Source organism: Cydia pomonella, chromosome 12, assembly GCF_033807575.1.
Source record: "Cydia pomonella isolate Wapato2018A chromosome 12, ilCydPomo1, whole genome shotgun sequence".
NCBI lineage: Eukaryota > Metazoa > Arthropoda > Insecta > Lepidoptera > Tortricidae > Cydia > Cydia pomonella.
Window position 1 is genome coordinate 1,144,170 of NC_084714.1, and position 14,273 is coordinate 1,158,442.

The following is a 14,273-nucleotide window of genomic DNA, read 5'->3' on the forward strand; positions in this document are numbered from 1 at the left end:
CAATACGTCAAAAATGCACTTCTCAAAAAGGGATACTATAAAATAGATGACTACTTGGGAGACACGGAATCATGGCCAAGTATCCAGTCTCAAAAGCTGTAATAGTTTTGCGTGCAGTGTCCCGGAGAGGCATATGGCGCTGTTGTTTCTAGCTGTTCAACCATATGTATTAATGTTTGTTATGTTTTAGTTATTTTGATGATGACATTGACATATTAAATACATAGTAGTTATGTATTCTGTAGAACTAGTTTTAAGATTGTTAGCTTAACAGTCTCTTGACGTGAAATATGTATTTCATACAAATTTTTATTTTTTTTATTCTTTGACATTTGGAGAACCTTTACACCTCCAAATCTTATTATTGTGTATTATTATTTTTATCAGACCGTGGGGACCTTATACATCTCCAAACTTAATGTATTAACCGTGGAGACTATACGTCTCTGTCATATTGTATAATATACTTGACTTGGTACATACTAGTTATGTACAGAATGTAGCATTAGTTTATGAGACTGCTAGTTTAACAGTCCAGACGCGGTTTATTTATTTAGTATAAATTTTATTTTGACACTTGGAGAGACTTTACACCTCCAAATTTTATTAGTATTAGTACTCTGACATTGGGGACCTTTTACATCTCCAGATTTAATGTGTTTTTAACCATAGAGACTATACATCTCTATTGTATTGTATTAATTATTTATTTTAAGATTATTATAATGTAATGTTTACCCAGGTATTGGCTGTTGTATTTATAAATGTTGTTATGTATTTTTCATGTCACTATATGATGTTACTATAAATGTTGTATTGACTTGTTAAAGAGCCCTTGAGGCCTACTTGCAGAATAAATTTTTGAATTTTGAATTTTGAATTTTTTAAAATGTTAATTTCGTGAGGATCTTATTAAAATGAATAGCAGCAGTATTGGAAATCCATTTTATTAAATATAATATTGTCTTATAATGGCTAAAAAATAAAGAAATAAACTTATTTAAAAAGCTCTCATTCTCAGTTAAAACAGTATGTTAATTGTTCACAAATCTTTAGTAGCAAATCGTTTTGACTACATTCGAATTTGATTGTGTACATTCCAATACCAAACCAACTCATCAATAAAATGTTTGTTAAATATTAGAATTTATCCATTCATTCGTGTTGTACACATATCCCTATCGTTCATATTTATGGCAAACAAAACTAATGCAACCCCACCACGCGAACTTAAACGACGGTATAAACTGTGCTACTATAAATAATTAGTAATTGTTGACGCAGGTCCGCCTCCACGATATCACACCAGCGGTACCTGGGGCGCCCGATCGGTCGACGGCCGGTTGGTCGCCCCAAGTACGCTTCCTTGACTACGCGATCCTCCCCCATTGTCTTATAATGGCTTAAAAAATTAAGAAATAAACTTATTTAAGAAGTTCTCATTCTCAGTTAAAATAGTATTGTTAGTTGTTCACAAACCTCGAATTTGATTGTGTACATTCCAATATCAAACCAATTCATCAATAAAATGTTTGTTAAATATTAGAATTTATCCATTCATTCGTGTTGTACACATATCCCTATCGTTCATATTTATGGCAAACAAAACTAATGCAACCCCACCACGCGAACCTAAACGACGGTATAAACTACTATATGTAGACAGTAATTGTTGAGTTTTTAAGGCCATATTTTCATAAGTTTGATCGTCCTGAACATTATAGTTCGTGTCATCCACGATGACGCGCAAATTTGTCAAATCTAACTTAAAAATACTCTCTCTCTCTCTTTTTGTCGTGCCTCATCCCATTTTATTTGGGTCGGCTTTCCTCGTCAATCTCCGCCATACTGTTCGGTTCTGGATCGTCGTGTCGTGGACTTAAGTTTTCTTTAGGTCATTGTTGATACCAGACATCCAAGTTTGAAGGGGTCTTCCGTGCTTCCTCGGACCGGTGTTTATACTGAGGACCTTTCTGGTCATGTGATCCTAGGGTCACCTAATTACGTGTATGTTCAAGAAAATAAAACTTGCCTAAGAGCATTGACATATATGTAAGGACGGGCCTTACGGACAATAATAACTAACATTTTATGAGCTTGAAATAAACGTTATTTTTTTTTTAATAATAATGAGGCCAGGACAGCGGTGTCAAGTCAAGCACACGAATTAGAGCCAATCATGCAGTCTAACGCCACAACGCGATTTGTTGATGAGTTGGCATCACGCGCGCAATTGGTCGCAACTAGTTGCGTTAGACTGCATGATTGGCTCGAATTTGTGAGTGAGACCGCTGAACTAGCAGCATTCTTATTTCCCGTAAGGCCCGTCCTTAGATAGATGTAAATTCCTGGGAAGTGTGAAAAAGTATAATACGTAACATTCGTGTTTTGCGGATCCCTAAAACGCCTCGTAAATATTTGGTCAGCGCAGCTGAAGCAGCCAATACATCTTTATTTCCGCGCGTTGAACATAAACGGGTTTTGCCTCATAAAAGAGGAGTTGAGCGTTAAACGCGCTCTATTGCGTAAGTTTACGGAATAGGTCACTTCGAGGAGAATTAATAGTAGTTAGAAAACATAAATACTAAGAAAAAGTCGTACCTCGATTTCGACAATTGAAGTAGATGTGAATGTATGGTAAATTATGTGGTAAGTACGAGTAACTCTGGTTGTCAAAAATTGACTACTTACCTATCCCAAAACATATGGAGCGTGGAATAAAAGGAGGAACATCTCTATGTATGAAAAGTGTCCATCAAAAAACATTACATAGGCGGCGCCACAATACACTGAAATAAAATGTCATAGACCTAGTATTTATATATATGTGCTATCCGCGTGCGCCCGTGAGGGACAGAACATACGCAATGCGACAAAATTAAAAACACATTTTAACATTCCTGACAACATACCCAAAACAACCTACGTAATTTGGTCGGGTTATTTGTTGCCCCTCCCCCATTTCATCTCTATATTATTATACCTCTATGATTCATGTAATCCATGAGCCTACCTAGCGCCACCGGAGAGATTAGGAACTATTATTTAAACCTGAAAGATGGTCACTTTTGCAATAGTTCTGCCATAAGAGATTTTCCTCCTTTTAATTCCACACTTCATACCAAAACATATGGCACCGTATAGCGCCATCTAGTTCAATAGCTGTTCTACTCGGGGTCATGATTTCTTCTACAATCAATAATGCTTGGAAATAACGATTACATTCTGACTTTTAACATTTTGATATCGCAGTGCATCTCGCTTACATGTACATTTGCGACTAGCAAATTACGTTATAATGCAATGCACGAATATCGAAGTTCGAATCAGGGCGGCTACCGGAAAAATCGTAATTCGTCAATTGCGGGCATTTTTCTCTGTCACTCTAATTACGTCTTAGTGAGAGTAAAAGAGAAAGATCCCCGCAATTTGCGAATTTCGGTTTTCGCGGTAGGCCCCCAGAACTTATTATTAAAGCTATTATTTCAAGCAGAATACTTATGTCTCAATACTTTTTTTGTTGTGGTGAAAATGTTTTATTACCTCTTTAAAAGATGAGATTTAAATATTTTTATTTTATTTTATTTTAGTATATGGAAAACCAACAGCGCTATATACATATATCTAGAACTTCCAATAGAATTACCGAGCCAATTACAGGTTCTGACTTATAGAAATACAATAAATTATTATAAGTTTTTGCCCATCTTAATTTACACATACAATAAAATATATATATATATATATATATATTATATATATATATATATATATTTGTAAAATAGGTTTCATGATAAGTAGTTTTGTGGAATTTAATTATTCAATTATTATTTGTTGTTGGTATTGACGATCTATTCCTGAATTTACTTATATACGATTATAATTATGATTATGATTATTTTGGACAACCGGTTTGGCCTAGTGGGTAGTGACCCTGCCTACGAAGCTAATGGTCCCGGGTTCAAATCCTGGTAAGGGCATGTATTTGTGTGATGAACATGGATATTTGTTCCTGAGTCATGGGTGTTTTCTATGTATTTAAGTATTCATAAATATTTATATATTATATATATCGTTGTCTAAGTACCCTCAACACAAGCCTTATTAAGCCAAGCGTTGTACAGTGGAGGTCAAGAAAACATTATTTATGTCGTATTGCCAATTATTCTACACGTGCAGCCTGTGGATCAATTATACGAAGCGCGCTTACAGTGCTCTGCGTGTCCAGTTCAATAACGGCTTCAGGATGCTGTTGGGGCTACCACGCTTTTGCAGTGCCTCAGGCATGTTTGCGCAAGCACGAATGGATGATTTTCATGCAATTATGAGAAAAAGAATCGCCTCTCAAATGCTTCGCTTGCGGAGTAGCACCAACAGCTTGCTGGTAGATATAGCGGAGAGATGGGACTGTCCATTTTTTTGTCACTGGGCGTCAGCTCATCGTCCTGTGTACCAAGACCCCAAATGAAGCCGTGAGACCTAGGTTAAGATGTACTAACACTAGTATTGTAAGTCTGTATATAACTAACAATCTATGGGCAAATTGGCCTGAAATAAAGAAATAAATTAAAATTAAATTACTGTGGGACTTAGTCAATTTGTGTAATAATGTCCTATAATATTTATTTATTTATTTATTATAATGTAGTTTTGAATAAACATTTATGAGACTAATGTAATTTTACCTTAATCCTTAATAATAAATAATGTATTTTATTTACACAAAATCACATCTATTCAAGTTCTATCACATAAAAAGTTAAGCACAACAAAGTGAACGATAAAAATCTGTCGTTATTATTTAAGGACTGTTAAATCCGACATAAAATAAAACAAATGACTGCAGCAAGACACGTTATCTTTACACCAACATAAACAAGTCGCGTACAACATATAAGTTCGATAATGTGCAACATAACTTGTAGAAATGTTGTCGTAAAGCGAAGTGCTCCGAGCTTTGTTTGGGCTAAAATTGTTGTATACGATGCAGTTTACGTGACATTATATTATCTACTACATATATGACGTTGTGAAATACTGCATTGTGTAGTAATGTGTATGTAATTTATAGGATTTTGTAAGTTGGTGTAAACTATGCAGCCGACATACAAATGTCTTTGTGAAAATAAAGTTTTGTTTTTCCTACTTAATCATCTCTTTCTTGAATATCTATGAAACCTAGATCCTCCTCACCTAGACCTCATTTATCAAAATATGCCCAGTAGTTTGGATGCTATAGAGTTATAGTCTTTATACATATTTAATTGGAGAATGGCGATATTTGTGTCAATATCTTTTTTTTGTGATATCCTGTGTGATGTCCTATTATTTTTCAATAGCTTATTTTCCTGATGGCTTTTCTAACTATTCGCATAATTTGGATAACTTTTCTTATTTATATATTATTTATATTTATATATATATTGTATTATATTATATTGTATATTTATTAGTATATTAGGTATTGTTTTAATACTTATATAAGTAGTATGTGTGTTTGTGTTTAATAGTCTCCATATTTAACTCCTTGCACTACCTGTTGACTTTTGTATGAGTTCTAAATTTCCTGCTACCTAAAGGTTGTCTGGAAGAGATCGCTTTTTAGCGATAAGACCGCCTGTTGTTACCTCGTTCTATTTTCCTTTAAAATTCATTTGTAGTATTTACATGTATGTAAAATGTATAATTGTTGGTGCAATAAAGAATATTTACTTACTTACTTACTTATTTTAATGTAATGTAAGTCAATTGCGTACAATATAAAATATGTCGGATCTGGCCCTCGCCGGCCGCTACCACGGCACGCTTGCTTTGCTCGCTCGGCTTCGCGCACTGTTTACGTCGCAGTTCACCTAACATGCACCTCCTCGCTTCGCTCGTCGTCGCACCTATCTAGACTCTGTAAAATAACACTCCTCCCTGATTGTGAAGCTGTGAAAAATATAATTGGAATCCTGTCAGGAAAAATATATTTTTAAATCATCCGTGTTTTTGAGGGACACTAAATACACTTAAAGGGACATAATTATTTTCTGCAATTCACCCAGGTACAACACATAGCACGTGGAGAAGGTTATTAGTTATATTTAACTAAGTTGCACGAACAACTTGTAAGTCCGGAACCCTAAACACGAACCTTGAAACTAATTCCACAAACAAACGCTAAGTAGTTACTACCTTTCGATAAACTTAAATATTATGTGTATAAACGATATAGTGAAGAAAATACAGTATGGGGTTCTTCAAAAAAGGAGTGTACAGGTTTTTAAAGGGTCGGCAACGCGCATGTAACACCTCTGGAGTTGCAGGCGTCCATAGGCTGCGGTGACTGCTTACCATCAGGCGGGCCGTAAGCTTGTTTGCCACCGTCGTGGTAAAAGTAAAAGAAAAAAAAAATCGGACTCGCCTACTGAGGGTTCCGTACAAATGTAACTTTTTTTACAATAATTATAGTTTTCAGATTTTTTCCTGCACTTGTAGTATAAGATGTAAGACGCTATTACATGCCAAATTTCATAGTTCTAGATCAACGAGAAGTACCCTTTACATTTTCATTCCCTTGAAAGCGTCGAAATATACGTTGTTTGTGGCATAACTGAGAAGTTTGATTTTTTGACAGATACCTGAGTATATGATTTTAATTTCAACTTCATACCTCCACGCGTTTCCGAAATAAAGGGTCTTGACAGTCAGACGGACGGACGGATGGACAACAAAGTGATCCTATAAGGGTTTCGTTTTTTTCCTTTTGAGGTACGGAACCCTAAAAAGTTACCAGGTCCTCCAGGCCATCCATTTCAGATATTAATTGGATATGTGATTAAGTATTTATACAACACAAATCAAAATATTTAATCAAATAGATTTGTTTCATCTTTTCGTTTCAAGTTGTATAAATAACATTTTTGAAATTAGTTTACGAGTGTGCAAATTTACAAACGCTCAGAGCTTTAAAGAAAAATACCTCTTTTTCCTAAGTACTTTTACCTTAATCTTCTCTCCAGTGGTTACGAAGACTTCGGATAAGACGGTACTTAAGGATTATGCCTTTTATCGTATTTAGGTGCTAGAAACGGACCCGTTACTCGTTTAAGTGAGGTTAGACTAGCGAGCTGAATTTTATTGAGAATTCTAGAAATCTTTGAAGCTGTAAAATTTTAGATATTTACCGAGTAATTCTTCCTTTTAACCGCTTAGAATGTTTCATCAAATGTGCTCGTGTCGCCGCCGGTATGAAGTTAAACGAAGTTTTGTCTTACCTATTTATGAGACTGTATTTTGTATATTTTATATATCAGACTACGGCGGTTAAGAGTTTAAGATACTTTCTACCTTGTTTTATAAGCACAAATGTGCAAGTTACGACAAGTTTTTTTTTAATGAATATTTAATTAAATAAAAATATTTGGGGAAAATCTTACTCAGATCGACCCAGCCTCAAACTAAGCAAAGATTGTTCTATGGGTACTAGACGTCGATATACATACCTAAGTATATAGATAGAGAACACTCATGACTCGGCAACAAATATCTGTGTTCATCACACAAATAATGCCCGTAGGCAGTTTGAAAAGAGGTTAAGAAAAAAATTCTCGGAAATTCTGGGTAATTCATAGAAAATTAAGGAGACGTTCATTTTGGAAACATACAAAAATATGATAAAAGTCCAAATGTTTTCAATGGGAAATTTCGTAATTTTGGAAAGTTACCGACGGCGCTTCAGTAATTTACATTTTGGAAGTCCGAAATATTCTCTACTTATTCCTCGTTTGCTCGTAACTGAGGGTTGCGACCACATCAGGTTGTTATTTTGAGCACCAAGGCTCTCCATTCTGCAAAATTATTCCGCCTTCTTAATTAATGGGCGCCTGTGTAGATCTCTGGCAGGCCTTCTGTACTATGTCCACCCACCCCGGCCTCCATCCACCATGGCAACCATGATGCGCTTTGCAAAGTTATCCAACTCCCGTCTGGCCACGTATCCAAAGTATCTACTCGAGACAAATATAATATTCCCTAATATTCCACACTATTTCCGACTTAACCAACAAAAAACTGACAAATAAAACTGGCCTGACATCAAATAAACCAGATCTATGAAAGTCCCATTACATAAAGACCGTATTCGACGAGCAATCGTTCAATATATCGTTCAATGTGCCCCGACGGCCGAATGAGGCGAAAATATAACGCGAACGTTTATGACGAGAACCGACGATTTCTTGATTGCTCCAATTAGGTGAAAGAAAATATTAAAATGTTACTTACATGTGACGTCACTTACATTTTTTTTTCTTAGTATTTAATGCAAGTGTACATATATATAAGTATAACATCCTAGCGGCAAAGCTAAGCCTTTAAAAATGTAGGACATATCTAGAATAAGAGTAGAGTGAGCACCGAGCAGTAATAAGCTAAATTACTGTGCCCCGGCCAAGACTCGTTAGGGATGTCAAACGTAGCTATCCAAGCTTTAAACGAGGGCGGCTTGCAAGTTGTTTACTTTTAAAGATTTCGTTTAAGCCAAAACTAACATGTTTAACCTAAATACTAATGTTATATCTATAATATTTCTGAGATAAAAAGTAATGTACTACTATCCATTTATATATTTTCTCTAAGCTTATATTTTACGTCCGACCTTTAGCTTAGACATTTAGGATGTAAAGAATTAAATTGTTTTTTTTTTACAGTTATTTTAAAGATTAATTTATGCATACGTAAGGACGGGTTTATCCACCTAGTTATTCTATACAACACGATAACACGTTATACGATGGATCAAAATGGACAAAGAAAGTCCAAATAATTATACTGAGCAGTATAATAAAATGTATCCGATAAAGTGGGATCGGATTCGTCCATTTAATTTTATCCGTAAATAAATAATTAGCTGATTTATGAATATTTTAAGCCTTTACACCACTGAACTGGCGAATAAGTGCCTACAAGCCCAGCACGCTTTGGTGCAATTATTCGATGTTAAGCCACCATTTTGAAAATTGTACTTTTACTGTTTTGACAAAAAAAATCTAATTTATAAGTTTTGTTTTTTCCTCGCAAAATCTAAAAATATTACCATTTATGTGATTAAACAAGTACAGGTTCCTATAATTGAATTGTATTTTCAACCCAAAAGGACGGCAACATCTTACGGATCCTTTAATCTTACTATGTTTTTATATAAATGAACCTGCTCTGTAGAATATACACGGGAAACCTCGGCAGACAGCCGTAGAGTTCGTGGCACGAAATTCTTCTGAAACCGTACACGGCCATACTACATGTTTTATCATCAATAAAGGGTGTCGTGACGAACTACACTTTGCGTAGAATACAAAAATCGCATCCATCGCGTATTTTCTTTAAATATTATGTTGTTTACCATAGTATCTTCTTCTTCTTCTTCCTCTCGTTGTCCCGGCATTTTGCCACGGCTCATGGGAGCCTGGGGTCCGCTTGACAACTAATCCCAAGATTTGGCGTGGGCACTAGTTTTTACGAAAGCGACTGCCATCTGACCTTCCAACCCAGAGGGTAAACTAGGCCTTGTTAGGATTAGTCCGGTTTCCTCACGATGTTTTCCTTCACCGAAAAGCGACTGGTAAATATCAAATGATATTTCGTACATAAGTTCCGAAAAACTCATTGGTACGAGCCGGGGTTTGAACCCGCGACCTCCGGATTGCAAGTCGCACGCTCTTACCGCTAGGCCACCAGCGCTTCGGTTGTTTACCATAGTATGATTTTGGTTATATTTCTGGTATTATGCTACTCCGGTCTACGGGCTTTGGGCCTCCGGGTATTACGTCACATGACATTTGTTAAAATGGCATCTCGTAAGACCTTACACGTCTTACGAGATGCCATTCGTCGGTCACAACGACCTCCTGTAGTTTACCTAACAATAAACCATATTCATAAATCAGGTCTCTTCGGAAGATCTGCACTGGAAGTCACCAGAAATACGCTGAGCCATTGTTGAGATGAGGCCATTTCGTGGCACTTTATTCTTTCCGCGTTTCTTATATGCAAATTATTTTATTTGTGTTGACGAATATATAACATATTTCTATTTAAAAAACCATGCGTTTATTATCACTATTAGATTACATTTATAATCAATGTGCTGGTATCAGGTCTGATGGCTAATATTCTAACGTTGTAAATTTTGTCGACAGCTCAATCGTGCACGGACGTGAAGCAAGCATTGTTCGACGGCTACTGTTATCTCTTCTCCGGCTACCCGCGGGCCTCGTGGGCGACCGCCAAACAAGTGAGTACTTCAGAGTTTACCCCTACTATGTACAGTCTAGTCCTACAACTGTGTTGAACCACAAACTGTAACCGCCCGTTACTGTTTACTATCTAATTTGTAATGGTTAATTTTCAATATTTTCAATTCTAGTTAACTTTCGGCCAACACTGTCCTACAAGTTGTAGTGAATGTGTGCTCAGGCATAGAGAAATAAGTAACATAGAGTGCTCACTCCATACATCAGTTTGGGTACCAAAACGATTATTAACTTCGCAGTCGACATCTAGCATCGAGCAGCGGAATTATCAGTACTGCTACTCGACAATAGATGTAGCGACGAACGAAAAGTCTAATGCTCGACAATTTTCAGCTAATATTATAACCGGATTCGTCGGAACTCTATTTTCAACTCCTTCTGCTTGTAATATTAGTTGTAAATTGTTGAGCAATACAATTTTCACCAGTCACAACACTTGAGACATCTAGTGTCAAGTAGCAGTACTGACAATTTCGCTACTGAATGCTAGATGTCGACTACGAAAATAACAATCGTTTTGGTACCAAAATCGATGTATGGAATGAGCACTCCATGCTACTTATTTCTCTATGGCTCAGGTCAGCTCACTGACTGTTAACAATTCAGCCGATGAGAACGTGGACGAGTGCATCGAGTTAGTTAACTTATATGCGGACCTGCCTTTCGAAATTCAGTTATTTAAAGCATGTGATCGAAGTATTATTGTTGAAATCTCCCATCTTATAGACGACAAGAATTTCGCGCACAGTTTTAGGAGTTTGTATCTACAAAGTTTTTTTTATGATTAAGACTCTAGTTGTTTTTAAGTTAAGACAACACATGCATTAGTCAGTGATGAATGCATGTTAGACACTAAGTAATATACAATTAGCACGTAAGGGTTAGCTGTTATTGCTGATTGAATGAAATAAATAAATGACATGAAAATAGTTTTTGTACATTTTTGAACAGTGTACAAAGTAGTCATACAAAAAACTCTACAATTATGCCAAATAAAACGAAACCTGAAGCCTAAAATAACCCACCCTGTATCGTACCTGGCTCAAAGGTGCCCATAATGCCTGCAAAATGCCCCCGCTGAACTGCTATGGAGACCTGTTGAACCAAGTACGACCCAGGGCGAAAAACCATACTCATGGTCTAGGTTAGGGAATATAGAAAGATCTAAATAGTTGTTCAGAGTCTTTAATTACCTTTAGGACTTATCCTTTAGTGACAGACTCACAAATACTCAAAAGTACTCAAAACGGCCTCAATTTTTAACATAATGGAATCAAAAAGGTAGCCTATAATTGAATTGTATTTTCAAATTAAGACAAAAACAGTATATCTTACCAACTCCAAACCTTTAAAGTGCCCTTCAAAGTCAAACGTACACAACCTGGGATCATTCGAGAATCATTTCAGAATCATTTCATTAATTTACAAATTGAATAATCGCCCGGTACGATTGAATCACAAAGAACTAATAGTCCCGGACGGATCAACAGACAGTCGATAATGCCGTTAGGACAATGCGAGCGGAAGCACGGAGGAAATAGGCGAGAACCTACTTCTGCGCAAAGATTACTTTTATATTTTTTAGTATGAAGTACTAACTGGATTATTTTGAAAAAAATATATATGGCAGCCCTTTATATAAGCAATCAGCTAATGAAGAACTGTTGGTGTCGCTCTTCCAGAAAGCAAGAAAAAAAAAGTCTGAAGTTTTATTCCCTACATTTATCCAAGTTTTTTTTGGCACTATACAATATTATTTAAGGAATACGTGAGTCATTATATGTTTATTACTTTCCCAAAGAATCACGTGAATCGCATTAGCCGATGCGGCAAAATCCGGATATTTTTGGAAATTTTCAAAAAATCATATCTCTGATAATAACAAAGATAGGAAGCTGAAACTTACATACAGAAACCATTTCGTGAAAGGGCCGATTCTATATGAAAACACGTCTACGCTCTTTAGGTTTATAATTTATTTAGGTTTTTTGTAACCCGTGCGAAGCCGGGGCGGGTCGCCAGTTTTTATTTTAATTGTATATATATAGCAATATCTTCTTCTTCCTCGCATTGTCCCGGCATTTTGCCACGGCTCATGGGAGCCTGGGGTCCGCTTGACAACTAATCCCAAGATGTGGCGTAGGCACTAGTTTTTACGAAAGCGACTGCCATCTGACCTTCCAACCCAGAGGATAAACTAGGCCTTGTTGGGATTAGTCCGGTTTCCTCACGATGTTTTCCTTCACCGAAAAGCGACTGGTAAATATCAAATGATATTTCGTACATAAATTCCGAAAACTCGTTGGTACGAGCCGGGGTTTGAACCTCCGGATTGCAAGTCGCACGCTCTATATATATAGCAATATGTTATAGCAAAATATGTTAGTAAGACAATGCGAGTGGAAGGCTTGATAGAAATTAAGGTAGTAGAATCATGAAGGAGAAATTTCTACACAAAGATTCAAATAGCTAATATGAAAATACTGCGTTTTGGAAGCTATTTGACGCATTTGGGATGTAAAAAAATATGAAAACTAGGATTTGCTAAAAATGGTGACAACCAAGCATACGGACCGCTTGAGGGTAAGCAATCCCATTAGCCTGTCGTCCAGGGCAGGGCACTGCAACATGATGCGATCTAAACACAATGATTAAATCATTGTGTTTAGATCGTTATATCCAAATATCTATTTAGGGGTAGTTAGAACAAAACGGGAACGGCCATGGATAGATAAACAGACAACAGATTATTAACTACAATGTTAGAACAATGCGAGCGGATGCTTGGAATCGGAAATAGTGGCGTGACAAAGGAGAGAATCGAGAATATTGACGTAATAATTACCTGCCTCGTTTTAAATATTTTTTTGCGAAATGCGAACAAATATAGGCGGCTTCGATTGAGAATTGACGGGAATAAGAGACGTCGCTAAGGAGAGGAAAATGAAAATTTGAAGCGATAATTAAATTCCGTGTTTCAGTATTGTTTCATGATTGATTTCTCTCTTGATCAAAGGGAATCTGTATTAAACATTAACGATATCTAAAAGCTGCAGTAGCAGTATGGTTCCATTTTTATCACCTGTCACCATGCCTGTCACTTTCTGACAAGTATGTAAGCGCGAAAGTGACGGGCATAGTGACAGGTGATAAAAATGGAACCATACTGCTACTGCAGCGGTGGCAGCGTGGTTCTATTTTTTTTAGGGTCGGCAACGCGCATGTAACACCTCTGGAGTTGCAGGCGTCCATAGGCTGCGGTGACTGCTTACCATCAGGGGGGCGTATGCTTGTTGGCCACCGTCGTGGTATAAAAAAAAATATCACTTGTCACTATACCCGTCACTTTCGCGCTTACATACTTCTAGGATCAAATAATGTTAAATTATTCTCCATAAACCAAAGAGGAAAATGGGGACTACGTTTGTATGGAGAAGCGATCGTCCCCTTGCCTAGATAGACCTAGTCCTAGCGTCCTTACACAAACTACTATTCTTGTCTTCAGGTATGCGAAGGCCTGAACATGCGGCTGTCATCCGTCCACTCGGCCGAGGAGGAACGCTTCATCGTCTCGGGGATTCGGCAAAGCAGCGACTACAGGTTTTAATATTTTTATTTTATTTTGCGCGAGTGTAATTAAATGCGAATGATAACAAAATAAGATCAAATTGTAATAATTTGTAACTTTGGAATACCGTGCTAATATCTTGCATAATAAAGCTCAAAAACATATGATATTTCTTATGGCTACACTTCATGTCACGCCAATCAACAACATTTTCTTGTGACAATCTGTTAATTAAGAATGAGCGGTGTTACCCAACACACGCAAATTTTAGCACTAACCCCTACTTTATGAACACCTGTATATTTTACGAAAATAAATATATACATATTTTTTTAACACTTAGTTGTGCAACATATCATTGCAGGTGGCATTTTTCTAGGGTAATTGAATCCCTAAATTAGTAATAATCA

General features: G+C 36.6%; 1 protein-coding gene and 1 long non-coding RNA gene across 4 annotated transcripts in view; one reads left to right on the top strand and one right to left on the bottom strand.

Moving 5' to 3' along the window:
* Positions 1-14,273, top strand: part of LOC133523223 (uncharacterized) — a 524,757-nt gene that overhangs the window by 479,870 nt on the left and 30,614 nt on the right. For all 3 annotated transcript variants that reach the window (XM_061858700.1, XM_061858702.1, XM_061858701.1), the window contains 2 exons: positions 10,182-10,276; positions 13,801-13,895. In XM_061858700.1, coding sequence (XP_061714684.1) covers positions 10,182-10,276; positions 13,801-13,895 — 190 coding nt within the window. The remainder of the gene's footprint in view (positions 1-10,181; positions 10,277-13,800; positions 13,896-14,273) is intronic.
* Positions 1-14,273, bottom strand: part of LOC133523241 (uncharacterized) — a 321,866-nt gene that overhangs the window by 217,465 nt on the left and 90,128 nt on the right. The window lies entirely within an intron of this gene.